The sequence below is a fragment of the Equus quagga genome, chromosome 6 (genome assembly GCF_021613505.1).
Source record: "Equus quagga isolate Etosha38 chromosome 6, UCLA_HA_Equagga_1.0, whole genome shotgun sequence".
NCBI classification, from domain to species: Eukaryota; Metazoa; Chordata; class Mammalia; order Perissodactyla; family Equidae; genus Equus; species Equus quagga.
Genome location: NC_060272.1, coordinates 106,376,146 through 106,402,114, shown reverse-complemented (window position 1 = coordinate 106,402,114; position 25,969 = coordinate 106,376,146). Strand labels below are relative to the sequence as shown.

Sequence of the window (25,969 nt, the reverse complement as noted above, 5' to 3'; positions counted from 1 at the left end):
GTGATTTTAGGACCAATAGAATAGAATATTAAATGAATAAATTTGCTGAATAGCTGTATTTTTTAAAGGTAGAAGTAGGAAAAAAGAATAAATTATGTTAAAATGCCCTATTTTGTATGTCTAAAATGGTCTTGGTAGAATCCAATAAATTTTCCAATTTGTCATTAAACTTTATCATGGAAGAATGAACATTCATGAGACAAGATTGTCTTGAGAAATTGCTTCTACTCTAGCTAGTTATCTGTAGTTTGAAAGAACTATTGTGAGGCTAAGTGTTATGGTTCTACAATACCCTTCTTTGCTTGGAGCTTATTTTAGCTAATCAAACTAAGAACATTTTCTAAAATCATTTGGGAAGTTAAAAAAATATATCCCTTTTTAAAATTTTTGAGGAAAGCTACCTAAGGTGATAATTTCATGATTCAGTTCAATACAGTAGCTTTTAAAACTCAGCTATTTTTTTTAAATTATTCTTTATTAAATCTTTTAAAACTGTCTTTTTCTCTTTAAGATCCAAACTACCTCCTGTTTAAATTTTTATTAAGCTCTTTTAAAATCATATAGAAATTAAACACTTGCTTTAAAAAGCAAACTGTAGTTGCTTGAAGAATTTATTATTTAAATTTAGGTCCCCATTCCCTTCATTAAGCACTCCTTATTGCTAATGCTGTCAGAATTTTGGATAAATTATCTTTCTTCAACTAAATGTTTCTTTACTTATAGGAAAATGGTTTTCCCATAAAGATTACTGAGTTCATAATTCTAATTCTGAAAAGTTTTATTAATTCATTTCTCTATTTGCATCTTAATATCTAAACAGGAGAAATAGTTTTACTGTACAAATGGAAAATAATGAGAAATAGAGTTTGATGAAGTGTGACATGCCATTTAAAGCTTAGGTAATCTGAGATAAAATGGCCAGTACACCAGTACTACTGAGCCCAGCCCCTGACACTGCTATTTTGGCATACCAGTCCCAGGTGGCTGACAGCAGGGAAGTGAAGGCCAGCAAGGAGGAATGGTGAGTATTCAAGCTTTCTTCAGGAACATCTCAAAAACAAATACAAAATGACATTATCCAGGGGATGACCTGGTGGCATAGTGGTTAGGTTCGCATATTCTGCTTCAGCGGCCCTGGGTCACTGGCTGGGATCCCGGGCACAGGCCTATGCACCACTAATCAAACCATGCTGTGTCAGGCGTCCCACATATAAAATAGAGGAAGATGGGCATGGATGTTAGCTCAGGGCCAGTCTTCCTCAGCAAAAACGGAGGATTACCTCAGAGCTAATCTTCCTCAAAAAAAAAGACATGATCCATTTCTTATCTTTCCAACCCAAATAATAGCAACCATGGTAATAATAAAGGCATCAATTTATATAACATGTTAATATTCCCAAAGATTTTTTTTTATATGCAACATCTCCCCTGATGCTTAAAACGTGAGCTTATATGGTCACAAGATGACTGCCAATAAAGATATTGGCTAGTTGCTCCCCCAAAGCCAAGGCAGGAAAGAGAAGACCAGGACAAGAAAGCTGTGTGCACCCAGTAAAGATTCCCAGGTTAAAGAAAACCTTTGGTTACCCAATGGAAACTCATTGGTAAGTGACTTCAGCCTATAATTGGCTCAGTGTTTTGCAAAAACTGTGAGATATTGAGAGCCTAGTTCATCCATTGTTCATTGTTATGTCCCTAATATGTAACACAGTGCCCAGCACATTACGGAAGCGTAAGAGCTGCTGAGTGATTCAGTCAATCAATGAACAAAAACATCACATAATCAAACTTACAATTCAATATGGGAGTTTCTAACTGAATTACTGTATATATTCATGACTTTACCTTGTTCTTGGAATAAAAAATGGCCAAAAAAAAGCACGAATCATAACATAGCTTCCAGAGGGGCAAATAATAGAATCCACTTACATCTTGGCCCACAAAATGACAAGCATGCACATGAAAACAGGAACAAAATATAAACAGTAGGAAAAAAAATCTGAATTTTTTTGGGGGGTGTCAATAAGCAAGTTTCTAAAGCAAAAATTCTCTTTTAGAGACAGAGTTTCAGTTCTCTTCCTTACATTTCACCTCACATAGACATAGCTCTGATATCTACCTGTTGAAATATTAAGTAGATGAGTGATGTTAATACATCTTATAAACACAGTTAATCTCATGATTTTTTTTTTCAGTTCTTAGAACAAGCAGAAGGTTTTGATTTATTTCACAGCTTAAAACCCATACTCTCAAACCCTTGCTATGAATTTTGTTGTTATAATAGGAATAGGTGCTAAAATGTGAATCGATGTGTAGTGCTCTCATTCATTCATTCATTCCTAATTATTGTGTACCCATCACCAGGGATACAAAAATAAAAAGTTTCTAGCCTCAGCTTTCGGCTCCACCCCTCACATCTTTCAGGAGCATGGGGGAATTGGAGCGGCCAAAACTTGAGTTCTCATCGTACTCAGCCAAGGGCTTATTCACATAACCCAGGGTTAGCACCAAGACTCCTCTACAACTAATAGTATTAATGTTTCTCTGGCTGATTTTTCATGTGTCTGTTGTTTGAAACCTTCTGTCTCTTACTCACTTTCCACTGATTTTCTCTTTTAATTCTCTCCCTCTCTCTTTCTGAATCAAGGTTCTTCTGAAACATTCCCAGTCTTTCCTGGACTTTTCTACAGTTTCTTTATACCTGAACTCTTAAAGAATATGTGTTTCCTAGTTTCTGACAGTACCAAAGAGTGTTTTCAGGGGAACAGAACTGTAAGTATGACTGGAGATGCTTATTAATAATTTCCACATTAAAATTGCTGCGAGATTTCGTGGTAAGAGTGCACTTTATAGCAGTCTCTTAAAAACCATCAAAGATAGGCCATTTCTTTGTTTCTTGGAATTTTATTCCCCTCTTTGCCTTGATGCAAACTTACTGGGATTTCTAATTAAAATGCATGAATATTACCCAGCATTTCACATCAGTCAGTTGGTAATAGTTCACGCTCTGAAGTCAGTACTCTTTGAGTAAACCTTCCCCAGTTGCCTTTATGATTTAACCACAGCTGTTTCTTTCTTTCTTTCTTATTTAGAAACCTTATGCTTGTCAAATTCCAGGATGCACCAAACGCTACACAGACCCAAGTTCCCTAAGAAAGCATGTGAAGGCACATTCTTCCAAAGATCAACAAGCGAGGAAAAAGGTAATTTTGAAAAAGGATTTATCCAGCCAGAAAAAGCACATTTAAATTGCTCTTGCAGTACTGGGAGCTTCTACGGGGCATTGGAAATTCTTGTACTTCTCAAGATGTAATATATTTTAGACTCTTTGAGGAGAGAAGTCTTCCATGAAGCAATAGCAAGGCTATGGTTTGCATAGCTGATAAACCCTATATGAATTTCTGGGAAGGGCTTGTATAATAAGAATCAGAGAAAATTAGTGAAAGTCACCTAAACTGGAAAGTAGAAAAAGGCTTTTATGGAAATTAAGTCCAGATAACTAAAGAAAATTGAATTGGGAAAAACAGCACAACAAAAACTCTTTCTGGAGGTAAGTGCCTTTTCTTAAAATATCAGTTGGCTAAAATCGTTTTAGCTCTGATGAAGAAGGTAGGTGAATCTCTAGGATGAGCAAGTAAGCATAGAGCTTTTCTCCCTTTAAGCTTAGAAAAAACACGTTTCTTTTTTTTTCAGGTTTTTTTTTAAATTTTTATTTTTTTCGGATGTACATCATATTTCAAATTCTGTATACATTACATCATGTTCACCACCCGAACACTAATTATACTCCATCCCCTCACATGTGAGCCTAATCACCCCTTTTGCCCTCCCCCCTCCCCCCTTCCCCAAAGGCAACCACCAGTCCAATCTCCAATGCTATGAAACACGTTTCTTAATAGGTATTGTATATGAAAATCTGAGAAAGGAATTACTTTGACATCAATGAGGGATTAATGCATCTTTCGAGTTCATAGAAATCACAGTATCTCAGACTTGGAAGAAATGTTAAATAACAACCAACCAACCCACCTGACTTGCTCTCCTGACCTCATAAGGTCTCCAGCAAGTGGCTGGCCATGCTGTGCTTCAAGACCTCGAGAAAGGAGGAGCTTACTACCGTTTAAGGCATATCCTGATAATTGAGTCTGTAAATTTTTGGACCAAGAAGTCTCTTCTGACTGAGGCAGAAAACATGTTGAGCTGACCTTGGCTTTTTGAGTATTTCATTTGTGTTAAGATGGGACCTGCTTCATCTAAGGGCCCTTCATAGCAAATTTAAGGGAAGTTTAAGAGTCAGCTTATTTCAAGTGATTGAACCCCATGGCCGTGGTTCTCAGGTCACCGTGGCTTCCAGCTGACTAGAATCTTGTGTTCCTTCATGGTTTGTAGGGATTTAATACTTTCACATTAGGAAATGCTGTGTAGTCTTTTTGTTACTTGCACTTTTTCTTCCTTGAGAGGTGTTAGCACAATGCCAGTTGAGGGCTCATATATGGAAAGACTTGACCTCTTCCCTGAGAGTTAGAAAAATGCCCAGTTAGAAGGATTTGATAGATTTACTTAATTGTACACAAACCCGCTATTGTAAGTCAATTGTTAAAATAATTTTTTCTCTGTAAATATAGTTGTCTTTTTAATTGGAATAACAATAAATTGATAACAGATGATCATTATCAACAGATGACAACAGATGATCATTCAACATGGCTTGGCTATGTTCTTGTATTTTAGAAGAGCGAAGGAACTGCTAAGTGAATTAATAATATAAATAAAGTTGTAAGGAGGATGCTTAATATTTTTAAAATAGCACACTATTGTTGCATGTTATTAACTCTGTTCAGCAGAATGACTGTCTAATGGTTTTTGTCATTATCTATGTATATCTTATAAACTTGAAGTGAAAAGTCGTGTTTGGTTAAAAAAAAAATCTCTCTTGATAAGCATTTTTTCCTCTAAATCTGACCTTTCTCCACCTCCAAGTTGTCCTAAATGTGTGAGGTTTTACTGTAATAGCAAATCTATCATGAGGGAGAGCACCTTCAAAATTGTCATGGACATGAAAGAACATAAGTCCCATATCTAGATGAATAAGCAACAATATGATGTTCAACATAAGGTAACCTAGGTTGACAGTAGGTATGGAAACATTATGGGATATTTTCAGGAATTGTTAATTAATTGGTTTCTATTGTTCAAACATGGTGTGTTTCAGCCTCTCAAGAAAAGAAGAGTAGTTTTGATTATGCGAAAGATTCTTGAAGCGCATTAATGTAAAAAAGAAAATCAGACCTTGAGACTACAAAATAGAAACTTACAGGTGATTTGCAGAAAACCATCAACAGGCAATCTAGATAACAAGGATATACTTTTGAGGAGCAGTATTATAATCTAATGTGAAATGTTGCAGTATTCTCTTAACTTTGTCTTATGTAAAGTGAGGTGTTGTCTCCCCAATGATTTAGTTTTTGATGTGCACTCTGTTTCCTGCAAATGGTTGCACTAGATTTGGCTGACTTTCATTGCCCAGCCCATAGTGACACTTTTACTGTGTTTACTTTCCAAATTTTAACCCATCTTTTTACTCTGAAGATTTTAAAAATCTTTTATGAATCTGTGATGGATTAATTTGTGGAAACTAAATGATGAAAGTTGCTCCATCCAATAAAAAGAGGAAATGTCACTCCCAGGAGAAGCAGTATCAATAAACCTGAAATCAGTGAATCCACATTTTCAAACCTTGCACCAGTATACTAGTATATAATATTTACATGGGCACAATGTTGTTACTAGACCTTGGAGAGACTCTAATTGCTAACTCACATCAGGGCTTGGTATTTGAAATATTTCCTGGCAGCAATAATAAAAAAAAGTAAGAAACAATAAACCTTTTAAGGCAGAATTAAGATTATTTACGACTTTAATTAAAAATTGAAAACTGGCATCTTTTCAAAAAAGCCTTTACAAAAATGTGAATTCATCAAAAATAACCATAAAAATTCCAAGGTGATAAAGGCACAGTGGAGTAATAGTCCCAGCCCTAGGGAATTGTTTTGTTGAAAAGAATAAAACCCTTTTCTGTCACACCCTGTTAGTCATGGACACGTTTAATATACCCTGCCTGCCTGCCTGCCTCTAATCCTCTTTTTAACCTCCTCCTAGACACTAAATGACATTATTTTGGTCTTAACATGGCCAGTTTCATGAGGCCCTCTCTGAAATCAGGGCCAGTGACAAGGCACCCTCAGCCATGATGCAAATGTTTTATCAGGACAAGAAGAGATATGTAAGTGATGCCCTGGCCATGGGCATGTGGCCCTTTCCCACATCTGTTGGATCCCACTGAAAACCAGGAACCTGAAATCTCAGCTAAATATTATTCAAGCTCTGAAAAGAAAGAAGAAGAAGAAAAAGAAGAAAAGACTCTTCTTCAAAGGAATAGGGATAATTCGGCTCATTGCATGCAGAGAGTAACTTTTCTCTTTGCCTAATGCACGCACACCCACACATCCCATCAGCTGATGTATCGACTTCATCTATTGAATGCACTTTCCAGATCTTGAGTCCATTAAATAGAAGGCTACACAGATAAATGAGTAGCAAAATACTCACGTCGCCAGCTATGGTCTCCAGTGAGAAGAGAATATAGCTCGCAGAGGAAAGGCAAAATCTGTCCTTCAATTCTGTCTGATAGTGAGTAGTGAAATAACAGAAAACTAAGGCAATAAGTCACCTGAAATTTTCCACAAGGCTGTGAGTTTTATCAGAATTTTTCATTTTCACCTTAGAAGTGCCATAAGCAGGAGGGGTTTTTTTGAATTTTTAATTTTTGTTTTTATAGCGGTAACATTGGATTATAACATTATATAACTTTCAGATGTACATTATATTTCAAATTCTGTGTAGATCACATCATGTTCACCAAGCAAAGACTAATTACAAATCCATTACCACACATGTGTGCCTAATAACCCCTTTCCCCTTACTCCCTCCCCCTTCCCCTCTGGTAACCATCAATCCAATCTCTATTGCTATGTGTTGTTTGTTGTTGTTTTTATCTTATACTTATGAGTGAGATCATGCAGTATTTTACTTTCTCCCTCTGACTTATTTCACTTAGCATAATTCCCTCAAGGTCTATCCATGTTGTCACAAATGGCTGGATTTCATCCTTTCTTAAGACTGAGTAGTATTCCATTGTATATATAAACCACGTCTTCTTTTTCCATTCGTCCCCTGATGGGCACCTAGGTTGCTTCCAAGTCTTGGCCATTGTGAATAATGCTGCAGTGAACTTAGAGGTGCATGTGTCTTTATGCATTTGTGCTTTCAAGTTCTTTGGATAAATACCCAGCAGTGGAATATCTGGATCATATGGTAGATCTAGTCTTAATTTTTTGAGGAATCTCCATACTGTTTTCCATAGTGGCTGCACCAGTTTGCACTCCCACCAGGAGTGTACGAGGATTCCCTTCTCCCCACATCCTCTCCAACACTTGTTGTTTCCTGTCTTGTTGATTATAGCCATTCTGACCGGAGTGAGGTGATATCTCATTGTAGATTTGATTTGCCTTTGCCTTATGGTTAATGCTGTTGAACATGTTTTCATGTACCTGTTGCCCATCCATATATCTTCTTGGGAGAAATCTCCGTTCACATCTTTTGCCCATTTTTTTAATTGGGTTGTTGGTCAAAATGGACTTTTTAAAGTGAATGCAACGAACGCTGGGCCAAAAGTTAGAGATGACATGAATCTTACGTCCATTTCACACTTCCACAAAGATTCCAAACTTTGGGTGTGATTTGTTAAGTGTTTGTTAAACATTCACCTTTGACCCACCATGGTTGATGACTTTCACTTTTGGGACCTGAACACAAGCTGTTATAAACCAAGCATGGCATTTGAAATGTGTGTGAATGTATCATGTGTTTATATTTCCTACTTACAGAACAGCTCTGTATAGCTTTTTGGCCAAAATAGAGCAGCTTATTTAATGCAACTCTCCTCATGTAGAACTGGCAATTCTTTGGAATCTGTTCAGAGCCACCACTACCCCATACATGCTCAAAACTTTAAACAATTTCATTAAGTACCATGTGGCTCACCTTGCTTTATGCAGTTGTTGGAATCTTAAAATATTTTAAGATAAAATCTTAATATATTTTCCACTAAATGGAAGCATGTATTAGAAGAGCTAGTGAGGCTTGCTTTTGTATTAGTTGTTTTCTGTCATCATCTACATGGAGGATGGCATCCAATAGTTGGGGACACGATCAGACGTCCTCCTAGATTTTGACAGTCCTCTTTCATTTTTTCTCTTCCTTCCTTTCTTCCTCCCTTCTTTCTTTCCTCAGGAATAAATTAAAAATCATTCCAACTCCTAATGGCATGTCAATGATAGGCACATATCACGGACATATCATTTCAAGATGAAGTAGCCCACGCCCCTCCTCTCACAGTTAAGAAATCGTTGGAATTTGAGTAAGAATGATGCTGCCAAGGGGATGACATTAAAATGGCACTATGTTTTTTTAAAGGGAGTCAATTACTAACTTCTGTACTTTAACAATTGTTGGTGACAAATTACTTACATCACATCTCAAAATGATGATGAGACATACTGTCCTGCCTGAATATCCTGATGCCTCAGTTGAAGGTAACTTTAAAGTTGAAGGTTTCAAGAAAGTCCTGGATATCCTTTTGTAAGACAAATAATTTTGGTTCAAAATAGTGATGCTAATTAATAATTAAATTTACATGATAAAAACAAATCATCTTAAATTTAACTCTGTTCCAATAGTACTGATTTGGAGTTGAAACCAGTTGCATGGAGGCTTCCATTTTAATTAGACCCAGTGATGCCAGCTATGCTTCCGAGAGCATTTTGATACTACATGGTGATTAGAGCTATTAAAAAGGAATTGAGAATTCACATTTGGGGGTGGGAAGGAGTAGTAGGGGCAGTTGTCCATGAGAGTAAGCAATTGGAAGTAAAGGCTTCTGTTTCTTTCTGGAGAGTTCAGAAAAGTTGTCTTCAGTTTTGTAAATACAGAAAAATAAATACTAGCATCTCCAGGCCTAGTGACCCGATGTCTTTGTTAGCTCTTAAGCAGTGTTTTCCAAAGTGTGTTCTTTGGAACACATTCCACAGGATGTTATTAGATATTAGCTTTGAAAGGTTTTTTGTTGTCATATGTATTTGGGAAATGCTGAGCTAAATAATATTCAATTGTTTGCTTCTTGCAAGAGGTCTCAGAGTCTCGGATATACAATATTCCAAGATAACATTAAGCATTGCTCAAAATTACTTGTTCCTCTAGAGAATCTCATCAAACTACTTTTCTAGTAAATTATTTGAGAAATACAATCTCAAATAATTTCATTTATTCCATTTAGCAAATATTTCTTAAGCACTTACTGTGTGCCAGGCACTGTGTTTAGGACCATAGATGCAAGTGTGTATAAGACATACATGTTCTCTGTCCTCATAGAGCCACATTGTCTTGATGAAGCCCAATGACAGTAAAGAGATCAACAGAAAGTAAGTAATGTAAATGCAAGCAAGGAAACAGTAAGGGAGTTGATAGGGAGAGTGCAGGGGGCACCTATTAAGGTGAGTTGGTCAGGAACACATTCAAATGACCACTTTAGAAATGAGAGAAATGTATTAGCTGCAAAATTTTTAAAAGCATGGCTTAAATCAAAATACTGTATCTTCCTGTTTCAGCTTTTTTTAAAAGACCTAGTACTACTAAGAACACAATCGATGTCAGGATCTTCTTAGCTTATGGTAATTGCACTTTCCTGCAGCCTGGCCTCCACTGCAGTGGCATTAAAGGGACTGTATGCTGGACAGTGAAACACAGAGCTCATGCCTCCCACCTAAAAAAAAGACTCAGATGGTCAGCATCTGTGATTCACTGAGGAATCAGCTCAGGTAGCACAGGTGAGGCCCTGCACCAGCCTTGAGAATTTAGGAACAAGTGAGACCTGAACTCGCCCTCCTGAAGATTACATTCCAACAAGAGGCACATGGAGACACATGCTTTCAGCACAGTAGGAGAAATGCTGTGATAGAGTTGCACAGAGAATGCTTCTGAAACATGGTATCTGGGGGTTCCTTCGCAAATGATAGAGATTCTTAACGAGGGAGGTCTTAGGTTCTATTGTTAAAGCAATAGGGAGATCTACGAGTTTTTATCTTGTTCTTGATTACATATTATTTAATACTTTGTCATACATGGCAAAGTAGTTTTATTTCTATTCCCCCTGAAAATTCTTAATTGGAACAAAAAAATAAGGGTGTTTGGTTCAGCTCTGGCCAACTATGTAAAGGATGAGGACCCTATGACAGGTGCTTTAATGAGCAATTCAGGCTGTACAGTGCCTAGCACAGCTACCTTCGGAAATAGTTCCTAGATAATTGCTTTTTTGATTGATTGACAGACAGAAGCCTTCTAAGCTTCTCATTCCCTTTCTCTTATTAGATTTTTTAGATTTTTGATGAAAACGATTTTGGAATAAAAGCATTTAGCTCAGACTCTGTGCTGCCTAAATATAATGTCCTAAAATATCATGACACAGCTCACCATGGCCCTTCTCGGGCTTTTGCTCTTCGTCTCCACTTCTAAAGAACTCACGTCCCTCGTGCAATTACTGCTCCCTCTTCTAGTTCTCTCTTGTCTTCCCTTTTCAGCTTCAGTTGAGCTTTGTCTTTGATAGCCATGGGCAATATTTTCCCATTTGTTCTTCTCTTGGCTCTGCGCCATGAAGAATTATTTTCAGGGTGACTTCACATAGAGCTTGGATAAGCCAAATATAAAAACTTTTCATGGTGGATACTGGGCAGGTGGCTGTGTCTTAGAGCAGCGTTTGGATTGGATGTCATGAGGTATGGGCTGCTTTTAAGCAGTGCCATGAATTGCTTCGTGACTTAGCTTAAGTTACATTCCCCTGGTTTTTCCATTTCCCAATCTTCACAGCTACCTTGAAAGGCAAACACAGAGCCTCAGAGGTGAAAGGGTAGCTATTTCAGTAGAAAGCTTTGTTATATCACATATCTGCAACCCAGGGCAGTGGATTGTGACTGACAACAGAACAACAGTGTCCTTGGAAATATTTTCCTCCTGAGAACCAAATATTCTTGTGGGTGGAGTTATCTTTCACTGATTACTATAGCCAGTCCTTCTGGGTCATATGGACACTTGGAGCATAGTGCAAAAAAGATTCAAATGAGGGAAATGAAGCTGGCACCCAAACCAGAAGGAATTAAAATCAAACTTGAACCTGTGATGTTTGGTTCTATTCAGGGGTTATTAACTTGGGGTCCATGGACCATAAGGCGGGTCCATGGCAGGATGGGTTTTAGGAAGCTCATAAAATCTCAGAAATTATATGCAAAATGTATTTTTCTAGGGAAAGCCAGGCTCCAGAGATTTCACTGACTCTCCTAAATTAAGACCCTCTGATGACCAAAAAAAAAAAAAGACAAACCCACAACAGGACACAAGGAAACTCTGGGAGGTGTTGTATATGTCTATTACCTTGATTGTGGTAATAGTTTCATGAGTGTTTGCATATATTCAAACTCATCAAATTGTATACATTAAATATATGCAGTTCTTTGTATGTCAATTATACCTCAATAAAACTGTTTAAAAAAAAATGACACTGAGCCATAAGAAATGCAGGACTCCTCGTGACTGTTTCACGTGGCTTTAGTTAAAATGCCCAAAAGACTTATCCCCAGTAAGAAGAGTCTGTGCTTCTGATGTCCTGTAGGATTGACTTCTACTTACCTGACATTTACTGTGTGTCTCATATTTTGCTAAGTTCTTGGGTGTACAGAAATGGTAAGATCTGCTCCTTTCTCTTGAAGCAATCAGAGATGTCAAAGCTGGATTTTGACAAGTGGTGGGCTGATTGTATAAATGGTGAATTGAAATGCAGAGTGGAGATAGACTAGAAGCAATTGCACCAGTTAGGACAGTGTGCACTTTTCCAGGATTTAATGGAGACCTGGCTGAGGGTAGTGGCAGTCAGGATGAAAATGAGTAGGCAGGAAGTGGTGATGGATTGAATGCCAGGGGTGAGGGGAAGGGAAGAGACAAGATGGTGCTAGAGTTCCCAGCTTCGGGATTGGATGAGCAGTCCACAGGCGGAATGTTTCCTTCCTCAGGGAAACCTCAGTTCTGCTCTGAAGGCCTTTCAACTGATTGGATCAGGCCCAGCCAGATTATCAAGGATAATGTCCTTTACTTAAACATCAACTGATTGTACATGTTAATCACATATAAAAAATATCTTCACAGCAATACCTATATTAGTGTTTTATTGCCTCACTGGGGACTAGAGGCTAGCCAAGTGGACACATAAAACTAACCATCACAACCACAAACTAAAATCCATTATGTTAAAATTTAACTCAAGTTACTTTATTTGAAGGTGACACTAGCCATGTGAAAATGGGGCATGATGAACCTCAAAGTGTAATTTATATTAGTGCAAATTGATTATTCACTAGGAAAATAGAAGGAAATTAGTTATTGGATATACCCGTTCCCGTTCCCTGTCATTATACCATTGACTGTTCAAAGCAAATATATTCATGCCAACCAATTTAAAGACATTGTGCCAAGAGAGTAAGAGGATTATACTTAAGCAAATAAGTGGATACTTTTCAAACATATATTTTACATTATATATCAGAGAATTTACAGAATCATACAAGTTTACCAAAATATTATTATATTAACTTTTAAATCAGTCATTTTTGTCATAAGTTTATATCATATAATGTTTGTTAATATGGTGTGTTTATATCATATTAAGTGAAATAATGATAGTAAAACACTTAGCATGGTGCCCGACATGTTATGCATGCCCAATAAAGGTTAGCTGTTACTACTAGAATTACATCATGGTGTCTATTAAGGGTTTCTAAGAGAGAAGACAAGTGGTTGTTGAAATTTTAGTAAGTTAGTTTTCTCTACTCCAGATTCCTCTGTTAATTTATTTTCCCCTCGGAGAAATTTTAGCCATTTAAAAACAATTAATGGAAACTGAGATCATATCAGAACTGAAAATGGTTTATATATCCACTTTGTTTTTTCCTCACACAAGAAACACATTTATAGTCACATTTATGTGTTTTAAAATCTCGACTGGACAAGCTGACCATCCTAACATCCATTTTCATCCAGAGAATTCACGTCTTTGGGTTGGAAATCCTTGCCTTTTGTCAGTCCTCCCACAGATATTGTTGTGTGAATGAGAGATAGATGGGTACAGATTTATGCTGAAGTTGTACTTTTGTGCCCATTTTAGACCTTGGTTGTTTCCTGAATTTGCCTTTTCTAAATTGACAGAAGACTTCTCATTATTTCCTTATTATAATTATTTATTATTTTATTTCCTCTTGTGTGAGTTATCTGCTTGTTTCTTCTGCATATGGATGTCTGAGTCATGGACCTAAATTCAAATCCGTACATCACCAGTCTTAGTAATATAACCTTGGATGAATTATTTAATGTGTCTAAACTTCAGGCTCTCATTTGTGAAATCAAGATAGTAACAGCAATCCTTTAGGTTTGTCGTAGTTATTAGTGAGAAAACACAGTTTGTTGCAGTCCTGCGTGTAGACAGAGTTCAATCCTTGGAGGAGGTAGCTGGGGCCACGGGGGTGGGAGTTGTTATTAGAAGGTATTACAATATAGAGGAAAATGGCTTGCCATCTTCCATTTCTGCTGAGGGAACTGGCTTTACTTAGTCGGGTAGAGAGGTGAAAGTCAGATAATAACAAGAATTTTCTAAGAGGAGAAGAGACTTTTCCTGCCCCAGCTGGTTTAGTTGGATTCTTGCTTGAGAAGTTGGGAGAACTTGACATATAGGTCTTTGAGCCTTCTGCAAGGCTCCACTTGAGTTGTTGATCAAGTGGAATCCAGTCTCTGTGATTTGGATGTTCTAATAGTGATCGTGGTAATAGTGATAATAAAGAAAGGGTCTTACTTTGCCTACATTTAATGCTTTAACATTTCAGAGTCATTTTGTATACATTATCTTATTTTATTCTTTTGGCCTTTAGAGTGAAGATGAATTTTTTATTACTACTTCTACTTTCTTTAGTTTGTTTCTGAGAAGTGAGAAAATTTAGAAGCAGCAAGGGAGCCAAGTATGATGCCAAAAGGCGGTATGCTGTTTTCCTACAAGACGAAAGACCTACAGAAAGTGCGCCAGAATTAGTTAATACTGCCTAATGCAAAGCTGTTTGTTAAGTCTTGACATACTGTTTGCAATCTTGGCATTCCACAAAACGTTTTGGCAAAAGATTATTCTCTCACTAGGCAATCCAGAGCCCTCTAGCATGGTGTCATGTGACATCTTAAATGCTCACTGTTTCCGCTGTTTGTTGAGTAGGGACTAACTCCTGAGTTAACTGTTAAAGGACTACCGATAGTAAATGCCTCAGTACAGCTGTTCTTCTAATTAGAATAGAAACATGTTTTTCCTGAGCAGCTTTTTGGCATGGGTGCTTGCTATACTGCCACTTCACGGGGCCAGTTGTAGGCACAGCTGCAATCCATCGGGATTATGAGTCCTTAAATGTCACCTCATCCTCCCTGCAGCCCAGTATGGGGACTCACATTTAGAAACTCCCAGAAGATATTCATAAAGCCTCTTCAAGAAATCTTAAGCTTTCCAGCTTCTAAGACAATCCCTTTTTTTGTTATTTATTAAGTCTAATATGTCCAAATATTCTTTATATTATTGAGTCAAATACCTACCTTCCTGGAACAACTACACATGGGTTCTAGTACTATCTTCCAAAGACGCTTCTTCTTTCCCATAATGCCTCACTGATCTATGTAGAACTTCTGCATTAATATCCCTAGTTCCCTACAATTTTTTCTGATTACCCAGCTTCCAGAATTTTTAGCATATGGATTGCATTCCTCTCTATGCTTTCTTTTTTGTTCTTGCCATAGGATACAGTTTCAGCTAGGGTCACATGAGACCAACAGTCTCATTTAATGGCTATTGAGACAAGCATTGAGGTTGAAAAGGTTGACAAGTGAACTGGTGCTAAAGGGCCATGTAAGCCATTCTATGATGTTTAAACATAGTCTGTGGTCAGACCTATGATTTAGAAAGAAAATTATGGTGGTAATGTCGGGGATGAATTAGGGATTTAGGGTGAAAGGAGACAAGGCAATTAGTTAGGTTGGCATATTTCCATTAATCAATATTCTTTAGATACAGTGGTTCATCCAATTATGACTGCATCCAGCTGGACTGTCATCAGTTCTGGGTTTCTCAGTCTTGTCCAAAACGCTATCATGAGAGACTCTGCTAAATATCTTGTTGAATTCTAGGCTCATTATATGTGTGGCTTTCACTTCATGGTACCTGAAAAGGAAATGAGGGGCCTGCCCGGTGGCGCAGAGGTTAAGTTCGCACATTCCGCTTCTCGGCAGCCCAGGGTTTGCCGGTTCGGATCCCAGGTGCAGACATGGCACCACTTGGCATGTCATGCTGTGGTAGGCGTCCCACATATAAAGTAGAGGAAGATGGGCATGGATGTTAGCTCAGGGCCGGGCTTCCTCAGCAAAAAGAGGAGGGCTGGCAGTAGTTAGCTCAGGGCTAATCTTCCTCAAAAAAGAAAAAGGAAATGAGGATTCTCTGGTTGTTCTCAATAACTCTATCCTGGCTCCTATTGACTTCCTTCCTTCTGACCTGCTCACCAACCTGTGATTCTCTCTAGAATCTTTCCAAGCATGAAGTTTAAGTGTTCTGGTCATCAGTTGCATTTCTAGGCTTTGTCTTTTTTGCCTTGTTGAAATTTGAGGTATGGATCTCTCTTTCTCTACTTTCTGGACCTTATCTCTTTGCACTTTCTCAAAGTGTACTTTTATAATCATATTTACAAGTGTTTTTGTAGTAGAGTTTGTGGAGGCTTAGAACCTTGAGTTTCCTGACTTGCTAAGTGGGCTGTCTTTCGATCTTCTCCCCTGTGCTAGGCTTTGTACCCCTCTCCCACTCTCTACCTCCAGCAGTTATGTCTCTAACATTTCCTGTTTGGCACTCTCACTCACAGGACATACAGACGCCAGGTAGTAGCAGAGTTGAGATATTCTTTATTGCAATGGCTTAACACTGGTGCATATCTTTCCATATATTTTTCTATTATATATATAAACATATTATGGGGCCCCTTTGTTTTGATTCTTTTTACTCAGTAATATATAGGAAAACTCACTGCCATAAGGAGTTTTCCTCACTCAGTATTTGCACGGACAGCACTGGGCTCTGAAAAAGGAGACTGAAGAGGGAAAACATAAGTAAAGAGGTGGCAAGATCATGACAGACAAGAAGCTCCATTTCACAATAGTACTTTGGGCTAGCCCTAGCGCACAAGCACCAGCTGTAGGAATCTGGATAATATTTACCCACTGTGGACTTTGAATAGAAATTGCATTTTGAGATGATAGTGCAGAGGACATCCTTGACATTTCCTCATCTGTACATAAGCAAATACAGAAATCAGATTTCATTTCTGTGTACTCAAAATAGCAGTCAAGGATGATTCACTCCCCTGCTCCTTTTTTTTTTTTTTTTAATAATCTTGTTCTTTTATATGGAAAAAGACGTCAAGAACAAGTTTTCCAATTTTCAGGTCATAAAAACTCACACACATTAGGGTGCCCTAAAATCATGGCAGAAATGAGCAGAGGAACATAATGCTTCATAATCCTCTCCCCACCTCCCGTCTCTATCCCAGTTATGAGCCCTCTCTTCCTGCAGCATATGAAGCTTGAAATTAATCGGAGACTTCAACACAGCAGAACAGTCACAAACTTAGTACCATTTACATCTCTTCAACCATCAGTGACAGCAAGAAGGGGTGAATTGGCCTTTAAAACATCCAGTAATAACATAATGTGTGCAATTACCTATTTTTATTCTCTTCCCTTATGAAATAAGAGTTTAAACGAAATGGGAAGAACAATAATAACCACCAAATACCTGAGTAGCACAGTTTACTGGGCATTTTTCATGCCTGTTTACCTCTTTAATCTTCACAACAATTCTGCAAGGTTAGTATTACAGTTATTATTGTAAGTTCGTTTTAGAGATCAAAGACCTGAGGTTCAGAGAAGCTAAGTGACTTTACAAAGCACACTAAGTCAGTAATAGAACCGTACTCCAGCTCAGTTTTTCTGACTCCATATCCTGTCTTCTTGGACTCTACCTTTCTTACTATGGGCTGTCTAATTTTCCAAAATGGGAAATTTCATAACTTGTCAAGGAGTTCTTGGCATGAGGATCATTCCCAGAAGCTCTAAAGTGGCCTTCTGTTAGAAAATGGTGGCAGGGCCCTTGACTGAGACTCTGCCCCTACGGGCTCCCATGCCTTTGAGAACCTTCCTTAAAATGCCTGCCCTTTGCTCAGGAGGAAGATACTATCCCAGACAGTTTTCCAAAGGTATTTGATATAGAAACGTCCTTAAAAAGATAGTCCAGGGACCAGCCCGGTGGTGTAGTGGTTGGGTTCGTGCACTCTGCTTTAGTGGCCCAGGATTCGCCGGTTCGGATCCCAGCACAGACCTATGCACAACTTATCAAGTCATGCTGTAGCAGCCATCCCATGTATAAAATAGAGGAGGATGGGCACAGATATTAGCTCAGGGCCAATCTTCCTCAGCAAAAAGAGGAGGATTGGCAACAGATGTTAGCTTAGGGCTAATATTCCTCAAAGAAACCACAAAAAGACAGTCCAGAAAGGCAGTCAGTGCCTCTGCTCCCAAGACATGGAGAAACTTGAGAGACCTCTGGAGCACTGCCTCTCAATAGTAGGTTCTTGTTGCTTTATCTTGGTTGCAAATGTGAAAGAACAGCCAAACAGTAACCCCAGCCTGCTCTGGAATGGCCCTAAATCTTCAGGATTATCCCAAAATAAAAGTGGTTTTCAAAAGAAAAGATGGAAGCCAGGAAAGAAGGAACATGGATGTTTGAAAGACATGATTCTAAACCTTCTTGGTCTGTATATAACTTGATCATTTCCATCCATGATGGAAATGTTTCAGATTCTATAGTCCTGCCCATGAGTAGCATCAGTGATCTCATGATTTGATTTGGGAATTGCTCACCCATACCTAAAATTACCCATACCCCTAGCCTGATACAATGCTTAGAATCACCACCATAGCAATCATTCTTTCCAGTTATGGGATTATCTCCAGAAGATCCCTATATAATTTTGTTTTGTTGTACGGCAAAAGCAATGCAACAGTGCCTCGACTCCCATTAATATATCTATCAAGTAGCATCTGTCTGTCCTCTGTGGATATTATGCAAGGAAGATGATTTTAATGGGGATATGGGATCAGAAGTGAGAAATGATGAGTATACTTGAACCTGGAGAGGTAGTTTCAATAGAGTCTCTGTGGGATAAAGGAATAGTTTGAAACCACTGGGTGTCAAGGCAGAGAAAAACCAAGCATTGGGGAGCACTGAAAAAAAAATGAATGAGGTGGTATTTTAGAAGTCCTTCCACAATTTGTTCTGGAGCCTGGCCTGCCATTGGACTGTAAGAATAGATCTTAAAATGAGGTTTTACTATTCCATCTCCTTAGTTTTCCTTGGCTTTTTAAAGGAATGTAGGCTGTATATTCTAAAATGAATGCCAGGGGAGTGTTTTTAAAGGAACGACTCAAATGCAGTTATGTTTGCTCACTTGTCAATGTCACCCTTCCTTTTCGACACCCAACTCAGCATCAGCTGTGTGCACTGCATATGCAGGCATCTTCAGCCCTGACAGCACACGCTGTTCATGGCTGTTGCCTCTTTGGCCGTACACTTATGCAGATGCTGCCACCATGAACAATGACTTGGATACAAAGTAGTGATATTTACATTGATATGGTTAAGTTAACTTTGTGGTGGTGAAAGCCTCAGTTTTTCATTTCCTGGCTGGTATTTGCAATGTGGAATTGCAACACTGCATTTACGTGCATTTTTGCCTTTAAAATGTTCTGTGGTGTTGCAACATTTGAGAAATTCCCAGGGACCCTTAATCTTCCTACAAACACTGGTTTGTAAGCTAAGGGCCAGCTCACTATCTCAGAGTAATCTCCTTTTACCCCTGCTGCCTAATTCCTATTTTGCATTGTATATCTTTAGATTGTTCCTGTGCCGTCTTTCAGTTCAAGTTTCACTCTTGAGGATACCAATAAAAGGATGAAGAAAAAAGATTTTTTTTAAAATCCTACCTTCTTTTAAGAGCAATTGAACTTAAAGCTGCTTTCCCTATTGTTTTCCATGAAGTCTCATTTAAAATAATTTTATTAATGCAAAGAGACGTGCATTCAGGGCTAAGGACCAGTGAACAGTAGCCATGGCAACCAGGAAGCCATTTGGGAGGAGAAAAAAATGCAGTAAAGAGTAAGTGTTTTAATCCTTAACTTTAATCCCTTTACTTCCTGTTCTCAAAATGAAATATAAATCAGGCACCATGGAGCGCTGCAATTTTTCTCTGAAAGGGATGTTGGCAAAAGAGGATTAGTAATGGACAGACGTGTTTAAGGAATTTAATCACACAATTTGTTGTAAAACTTTTGAGACCACGAGTGACCAGTTCCTTTGAATGGCGTCAATGAGAACCAACAAAACATACTTTGAAACTGATTAGAGAGTTGGCACAGGGGGACACCCCTGTTTGCTGTTATTGTTACATCATTTCAGCCTGTGGTAATGACATGAGAAACCAAGGAATTTGCTTGGTTCCCCCAGTGGGGAAGTAGAAGACTGAGGGGTGTCTCATTGGTGGAATAGAGATATTCTTTTGATCTTCAAAATACTAAGGAAAAATTAAGTTGCCTGTATTACACATACCACCTTTCCTTGATGTTTGATTACCATGGGAGTTTTACAAAGACATGTCCTTTCCCATTGTCAACAGACTCTTGGGTTTCTGTTAAAAAGCACAGACTTTAGTTTCTGTGGACAGTAAAACAGAATTCTCAGAAGGATAGATTATTATTATTTCTCAGTATCTCTTCTTTTTGTTGCTAAGATTTTCTTTTATATGTAGTACTGTTGACTTGTTAATTTCTGATTAAAAATAGAATACCTCGTTTTCTTTTTTTAAAGTCAAACCAAAAATGTCCCCCCACACTGGCTTAAAACGTTGGTTGTTGACTCTACAACAAATCTATTTTTCCTAGTTCTACTCTGGAGGATTGTTGAGGACAAAAGAGATACATGTCTTTTTATGGCACTCTTCCTTCCCTCAGCATATATATGAGTATTTCTTAAATAAATATATTTCTAGTGGACTAAAAGTTACCAGTGCACAGGGCTCTTCACAGAGATCTGAAGTAGCTACAACTTGTACTAGCTTCCTGCAGTGTCAGAATGTGAAATTACTTCCAATAATAGCATCTTCCCAAGGGGGTGCTAATAATGATGACAGACAAGCAACATGAGACTAGAGCATTTGAGAGTGGAGTTAGACACAGCAGACCGCTGAGTTTGGAGTTTCTTGTAGACCTTGAGAACAAAAGCATACACACTGAGACTTCCAGATAGCAGGACATCTGGAAAAGAAAAATAGCATCATGTTCTCCAGCTCAGAGGACAGTGTGCAATGTTGACAACATCTGTTTCTGCTTCCTTGTCTTGACCTGGTCTCGTTTCTTCCCATTCTGTCAGAACCAGCCAGACTAGCGTGGCTGAGGACAGAGCTTCTGAGATGTAATCCTTGTGCCGTGAGTGACTGCTGGTAGCCCTCATCATCCTTCCACACTTCTCTCGAATCTTTGGCTTTCTAGTCTGGATTTTTGGGGTTGGCTTAATTTTTTTTGAGAGGAGATTGGAGTTCATTGCAGGGGCTAGGTGATAGGAAGAAAGACAAAGTGATGTCAGTGTCCAAAGAAGGAATGGTAGATTCTAAACATGAAAATGACTTCGACAGAGGCTAGAGACTACAGGAAGCCTCTAGAGCAGTCTAGTTCTTGTCTCGGGCTTCACCCTAAAGAACTTCTGTGAGCCAGGCCTCCTTTCTGATGACCAAAGAGAAGAGCTTCATTTCACTGAAGTGTGAAAAAGTCTTGTGATTCATGAATCCCTCTAAGACGTACAGTCCTTGGACAAGAGAGAGGAAATTACCTGCAATAAATTGCTTCTGTGCATTGACAAAAATAACACCATGTGCAAGCTCTCATATCGGTGGCCTCACCTCAGGAGGAAGAAGGCTCTGCAGTAGTATTAAAGATTGCATCAGGAGCGGTGACCAGGGAGACCAGGGCCACAGCTGGTCACCTATTCATGTAGGAGACAGAAGATGGAGGTTCTCATCTTGGCTGAGTAGGTTGTCAGAAGAGGCCTAGAGAATAGTTTCAGGCACACTCAGCTCAAAATTTTTGTGTTCTGCTTATCAAGTATATGCTAGACATTGAATCTTTAAAAGCAAGGTACAAAATTGGATTTGTTCCCAGCCCTTCCAGATGAATGAGAGATATGAAGTATAAATGTAATGAATTAGCATTTCTTATTGGAAGAATTGCTCATTTGCACATTCCAAGAGGCAATATATAAATGTGAATAGTATTATCTAGTGAAATTTGGCATGAACGGAGACTGAGTATTATAAAGAAATAAACTTCCCAAATGTCTTTTTTTTTTAAACTTCTGTTAAGGTTTTACTTGGCTAGTTCCTATTTTGTTCTTAGTTGATAATTTTGGCATCCTTAAACTGCTTCACTCTTTTTTTTCCCCTCGTATTGCATGAAGACGTGATTTGATCTGTCTTTAGGGGCTGCTGTAAAGGATGAACAGAATTGATGAATCCTTAGCAGCTATTGATTCCTTTGTTATTCATTCATTTATTTGTTCACATATTTCCCCAAACGTTTATAGAGTACCTTTCCTGGGAAAAGAAGCACTGTGTTAGATTGCATGATCAAACAGACATGGTTTCTGTTTACAAGGAGCTTTTTTGTCTTCTGTGACACACATACATATATAATTTATCAGTAAGTATTATACAATGTAGAAAACCACAAGTACCATCAGAACAATACGGAAATAGCTGCCAGGATGTTTAAAAAGAAGAAATGACTTTGTAATGGAAAGACCTGGGAAAACTTCAAGGAAGCAATGGCATTGAATTGGACTTTGGAGAATATGCAGAATGTGTTATAAATATGCGGAGTCTGGAGAAAAGGAGACTCCAGATGAGGAAGTCTTTTGGCCAGAAGTACAGCATGAGACATGAATGAGAATGAACAAACATTACAGAGAAGAACATCTTGGCTCTGTGCGACATGGAGGCATGGGACTCATGAAGCCACACAGCTAGGAGAGAGCCAGCTTGTTAAAGCCTGTGAATTTAGACTATAGATAGTGCTTGGTGGAGAGTCACTAAAGGGCTCTGAAGGGGGAAAGTGACATTGTCAGCAGCGTACTTGAGGAAAATTAAACTGACTACTGAGTATGGGATGGATGGGAGAGCAGAAAACAAGTGCTCTCCATTGAAATGACAGCCTTCAACTTTTACAAGTAGGCATTTAAAAAATTGTCTAAACACTCGTGCACGTTAAAACCAGCCTTAAAACTTTTTCAGACAATCCATTTTAATTAAATGAGAGGAAGGGAAAAATGACTTCTGCAGTAAGTCTCTCCCCACACTTCCTAAACCTTAGCGTAGGCTGGGGCTGTAGTCAGAAATCAATTCAAAGGGAGACAATAAGCAACTGGTTAGATGGACGGGGGAAGTAATTATTAGATAGCTGGCTGCTTTAATTAAACCTTGAGAATGCTTGAATAGAAAGAAGAATGCTACACTTGACTGGATGGGATGGAATGTGTGTGGTCACATTAGTGCAATGAGCTGGTGTCAGGAGGAATTTATGAAGCTATGATAGAAGTAAACCCTTCATCTTGCTTTGATCATTACAAGCCCATAACTAGGCCCCAAAGGGTGAAGGAGGATGTTTTTCATGGCCATGTGAAATTACGCGTTAATATTTCTCTGTCTAAAAAATAGAATCTACCTTTCAATTTTGTGTTCTGTTTTTAAGATGTTTCTCCAGATGAAGTTTAAATCTACCTTTGACTATGTCCATTTGTGTATCGTTTTCCAGTGAAAAAAAGTGTAAGATTCTTGGTGTCAGTTTTAGAATAATATGGACTTAGGAGGAAAATGGTGTTTTTATATCAATAGAAAAATCCAAGCACATGCTTTTCTGACTTTAATATCCTTTCAAACCTCAACTCCCCAACTCTGTCTAGCTAGATCGTGGTACAGATTTTGGTAAATAGAGCATCTAGATGAAGTATTAACATCCCCAAGTGTTCTGAAATGTTTTGTGTTGGTTTTGGTTTCTAATATATTTTGGATTTTTCCAAGAGAATGAAAGCCAGCTACATTTTTCTGAGACAGAATAACTTCAGGTTGATATTCATCTGTGAAAACTGTGCCTTGTATCTTGATTTGGACGCTCTTCAGCTCCAGATTCTATTTATGAGGCTAAGCAAGACCCCAGGGGTTCTAACAGGTATCACTCCTAACAATCATAATAGCTTCTACATCTTGAGCAATAGCTTCTACATCTTGAGCAAAAAAACCAGATTAACTGTATACTACACTAGCCACTTTCCTTGGGCCACCTCATGTAACCCTGTAATAATTATCCCAAAGAGTTGGTGTTATCACTCACATTCTACCCAGGATGGCACTGAAGCCTTTCAAGGTTAAATAGCTTGCCAAAGGCCACATATTAGTAGGTGGCAGAACTGAAATTTAAACTGGCATCTACTTGACCCCAGAGTCCTCATTCTTTTTCCTTTGTCATATTGCCACATTATGGTATACAAAAGGAAGAAGTTGATAAAAGGAAATCTAAAGATACATAAGAGAAAAGGAAAATAAAGGTGCATGTTACATGGTGTTACAATGCTTCCACGCTAGATATTAATGAAAAAAAATAATAATAGAAATAGTCATTAACATGTATTGAACATTGACTATATTGGTGAAATACTTTATTATCTCATGTTATCCCTAACAACAACCTTATAAATTAGGTGCCATTATCCACATTGTACAGAGGCAACTCAACTAAAGAGATGTTAAACACCTTGCTCATGGTTGTCTAACATTTCATAAGTAAGGGTATGAAAGCTCAAATCCAGGTATTCTGGGTCCAGAGCCTACACTCTTCTTTTTCATGATCTATATCATGGGTAAGCTATTATTTAAGTGATTATTAATTGCTTAATGTCAATAGGTCATGGGCTGGTTTTCAGAGATAACTCACTCTTTGGTGGAGATTTAACATCATTTTTGGTGCCAGAGAATGTTTTTATCAAGTTTTCAGATGGCACTGAAGTGGGGGATGTGGTAGCCAGCTGAATGATTGAGTCAAATGAAAAAATCCATGTTATATTCTTCATTCATTCATTCATCACATATTTACTGAAACCTTACTGTGTGCCCAAAACTATGCTAGGCCTAAGAGGTAAAGTGGTGCACAAGATAACTGAGTTCCCTCCCCTCAGGGAGTTTACTGTGTGGCTTAAATAAAACTTACCGTCAAGTAAAATCCCTAAATCTTTTTTCATATGTGATGCTCTTTACTTCTGATGGCTCTTATATTCAGAAACTAACCTTTTCAAGCCCCATTGTCATTTTGTGGCCCAGAACTGTTCTGTGAACAGTTCTCACCAATCGCCATTTTTTATTAAATAACCAGTAGTTTTGTTATGTCTATACTGGCACTGATTTTTCATGTCTCTTATTGAGCACATGTGTCTATTCAGATATTTTGGCATGTTCATTAATCAGCTATTGATAAAAGTTTGGCCTTAGGAGTCACTGCTAACCAAATAGGTATCCCCTATATAGAAGTTCAGGGTGCCCGGTTGGACAGTACCTCATGTTCCCAAAGAGATTTGTTCCAGTACTGTTTTTCTAAGTCTTCACTCTCATTTCTTTTCCTCTTTGCAAATTGGTCATTCCCAAAGGAAATGAATTTGCTAGCAGATTGTTGGAGATTAATTACCTATGATACACCAAAGCCACTTCATAAATGTCAGTGCTAAGGAATCCCCTAGAGAGAGAATTTTTAAATTCAACTGGAAATTAATTGTAATTAACATAATAGGTTAATTCATTGTAATTATTTTTAAGCCTTTTGGCAATGAGTTAATTCCCTGAGATCCACATATAGGGAATGCTTGATGAGAATATTCTGGTAGTAAACTAACCCTCTAGAAAAAAATCTTATCTTCCTTCTGGCTGAGTTTCTTCAGAAATATGTTTTGGTGGCATTTGATTTCTCGAGAACAAAAGAATCCCTACAAGGTGATGCATAAACATGCATAGCCAGGATAGACCATGCTCATTGGAGAAAGGGAAAACAAAAGGCCTTTGATTGTGCCTCGTTTTCTTTGGAAGTATGTCTCGCTTCAGACTAACAAAATGCCTTTGCTCTTGGAATAAAATGTAATGGAACTGAAAATTGAAGAATCTGGGCCTTTTTCCCTTTCCTAATTATTTCCACTTGACTCACTTAATCTTGGACGATTATTCAATCATATCTGAAATGAGAAAATGACGGGAGTAGAATTTCCATCTCTTGTTTTGAGAGCTTATAAACATTAACAGAATAGTCTTGAACAAAAAAACAAATACAAATCACAGTTGACGGTGCCTTGTTTTTATATATTAGGAAAAATCCCTGCATTGTTAAGAAAAGCAGCTCAAATTTCAGAATGCAGGAACCTTGTCAAGCCTTGATGGTTGATTTCATTATTAACATTGAAAAACTATCATTTGGAGCAAATATTTCATAATGGGAGATTGTACAGAAGCTAAGGAGCCAATTTGTTTACTTGTACCTGAATAGGCTGAGAAATTAAGCCCTAAAATGGGTCGTTGAAGATCAAGATCGTTAACGCTAAAAAGACTCA

The 25,969-nt window shown here is 38.1% G+C and overlaps 1 protein-coding gene across 3 annotated transcripts in view; it reads left to right on the top strand.

The window, feature by feature from the left end:
- The window catches only part of GLIS3 (GLIS family zinc finger 3), a 445,549-nt gene that overhangs the window by 342,024 nt on the left and 77,556 nt on the right, over window positions 1-25,969 (top strand). For all 3 annotated transcript variants that reach the window (XM_046665009.1, XM_046665010.1, XM_046665011.1), the window contains one exon: window positions 3,093-3,203. In XM_046665009.1, coding sequence (XP_046520965.1) covers window positions 3,093-3,203 — 111 coding nt within the window. The remainder of the gene's footprint in view (window positions 1-3,092; window positions 3,204-25,969) is intronic.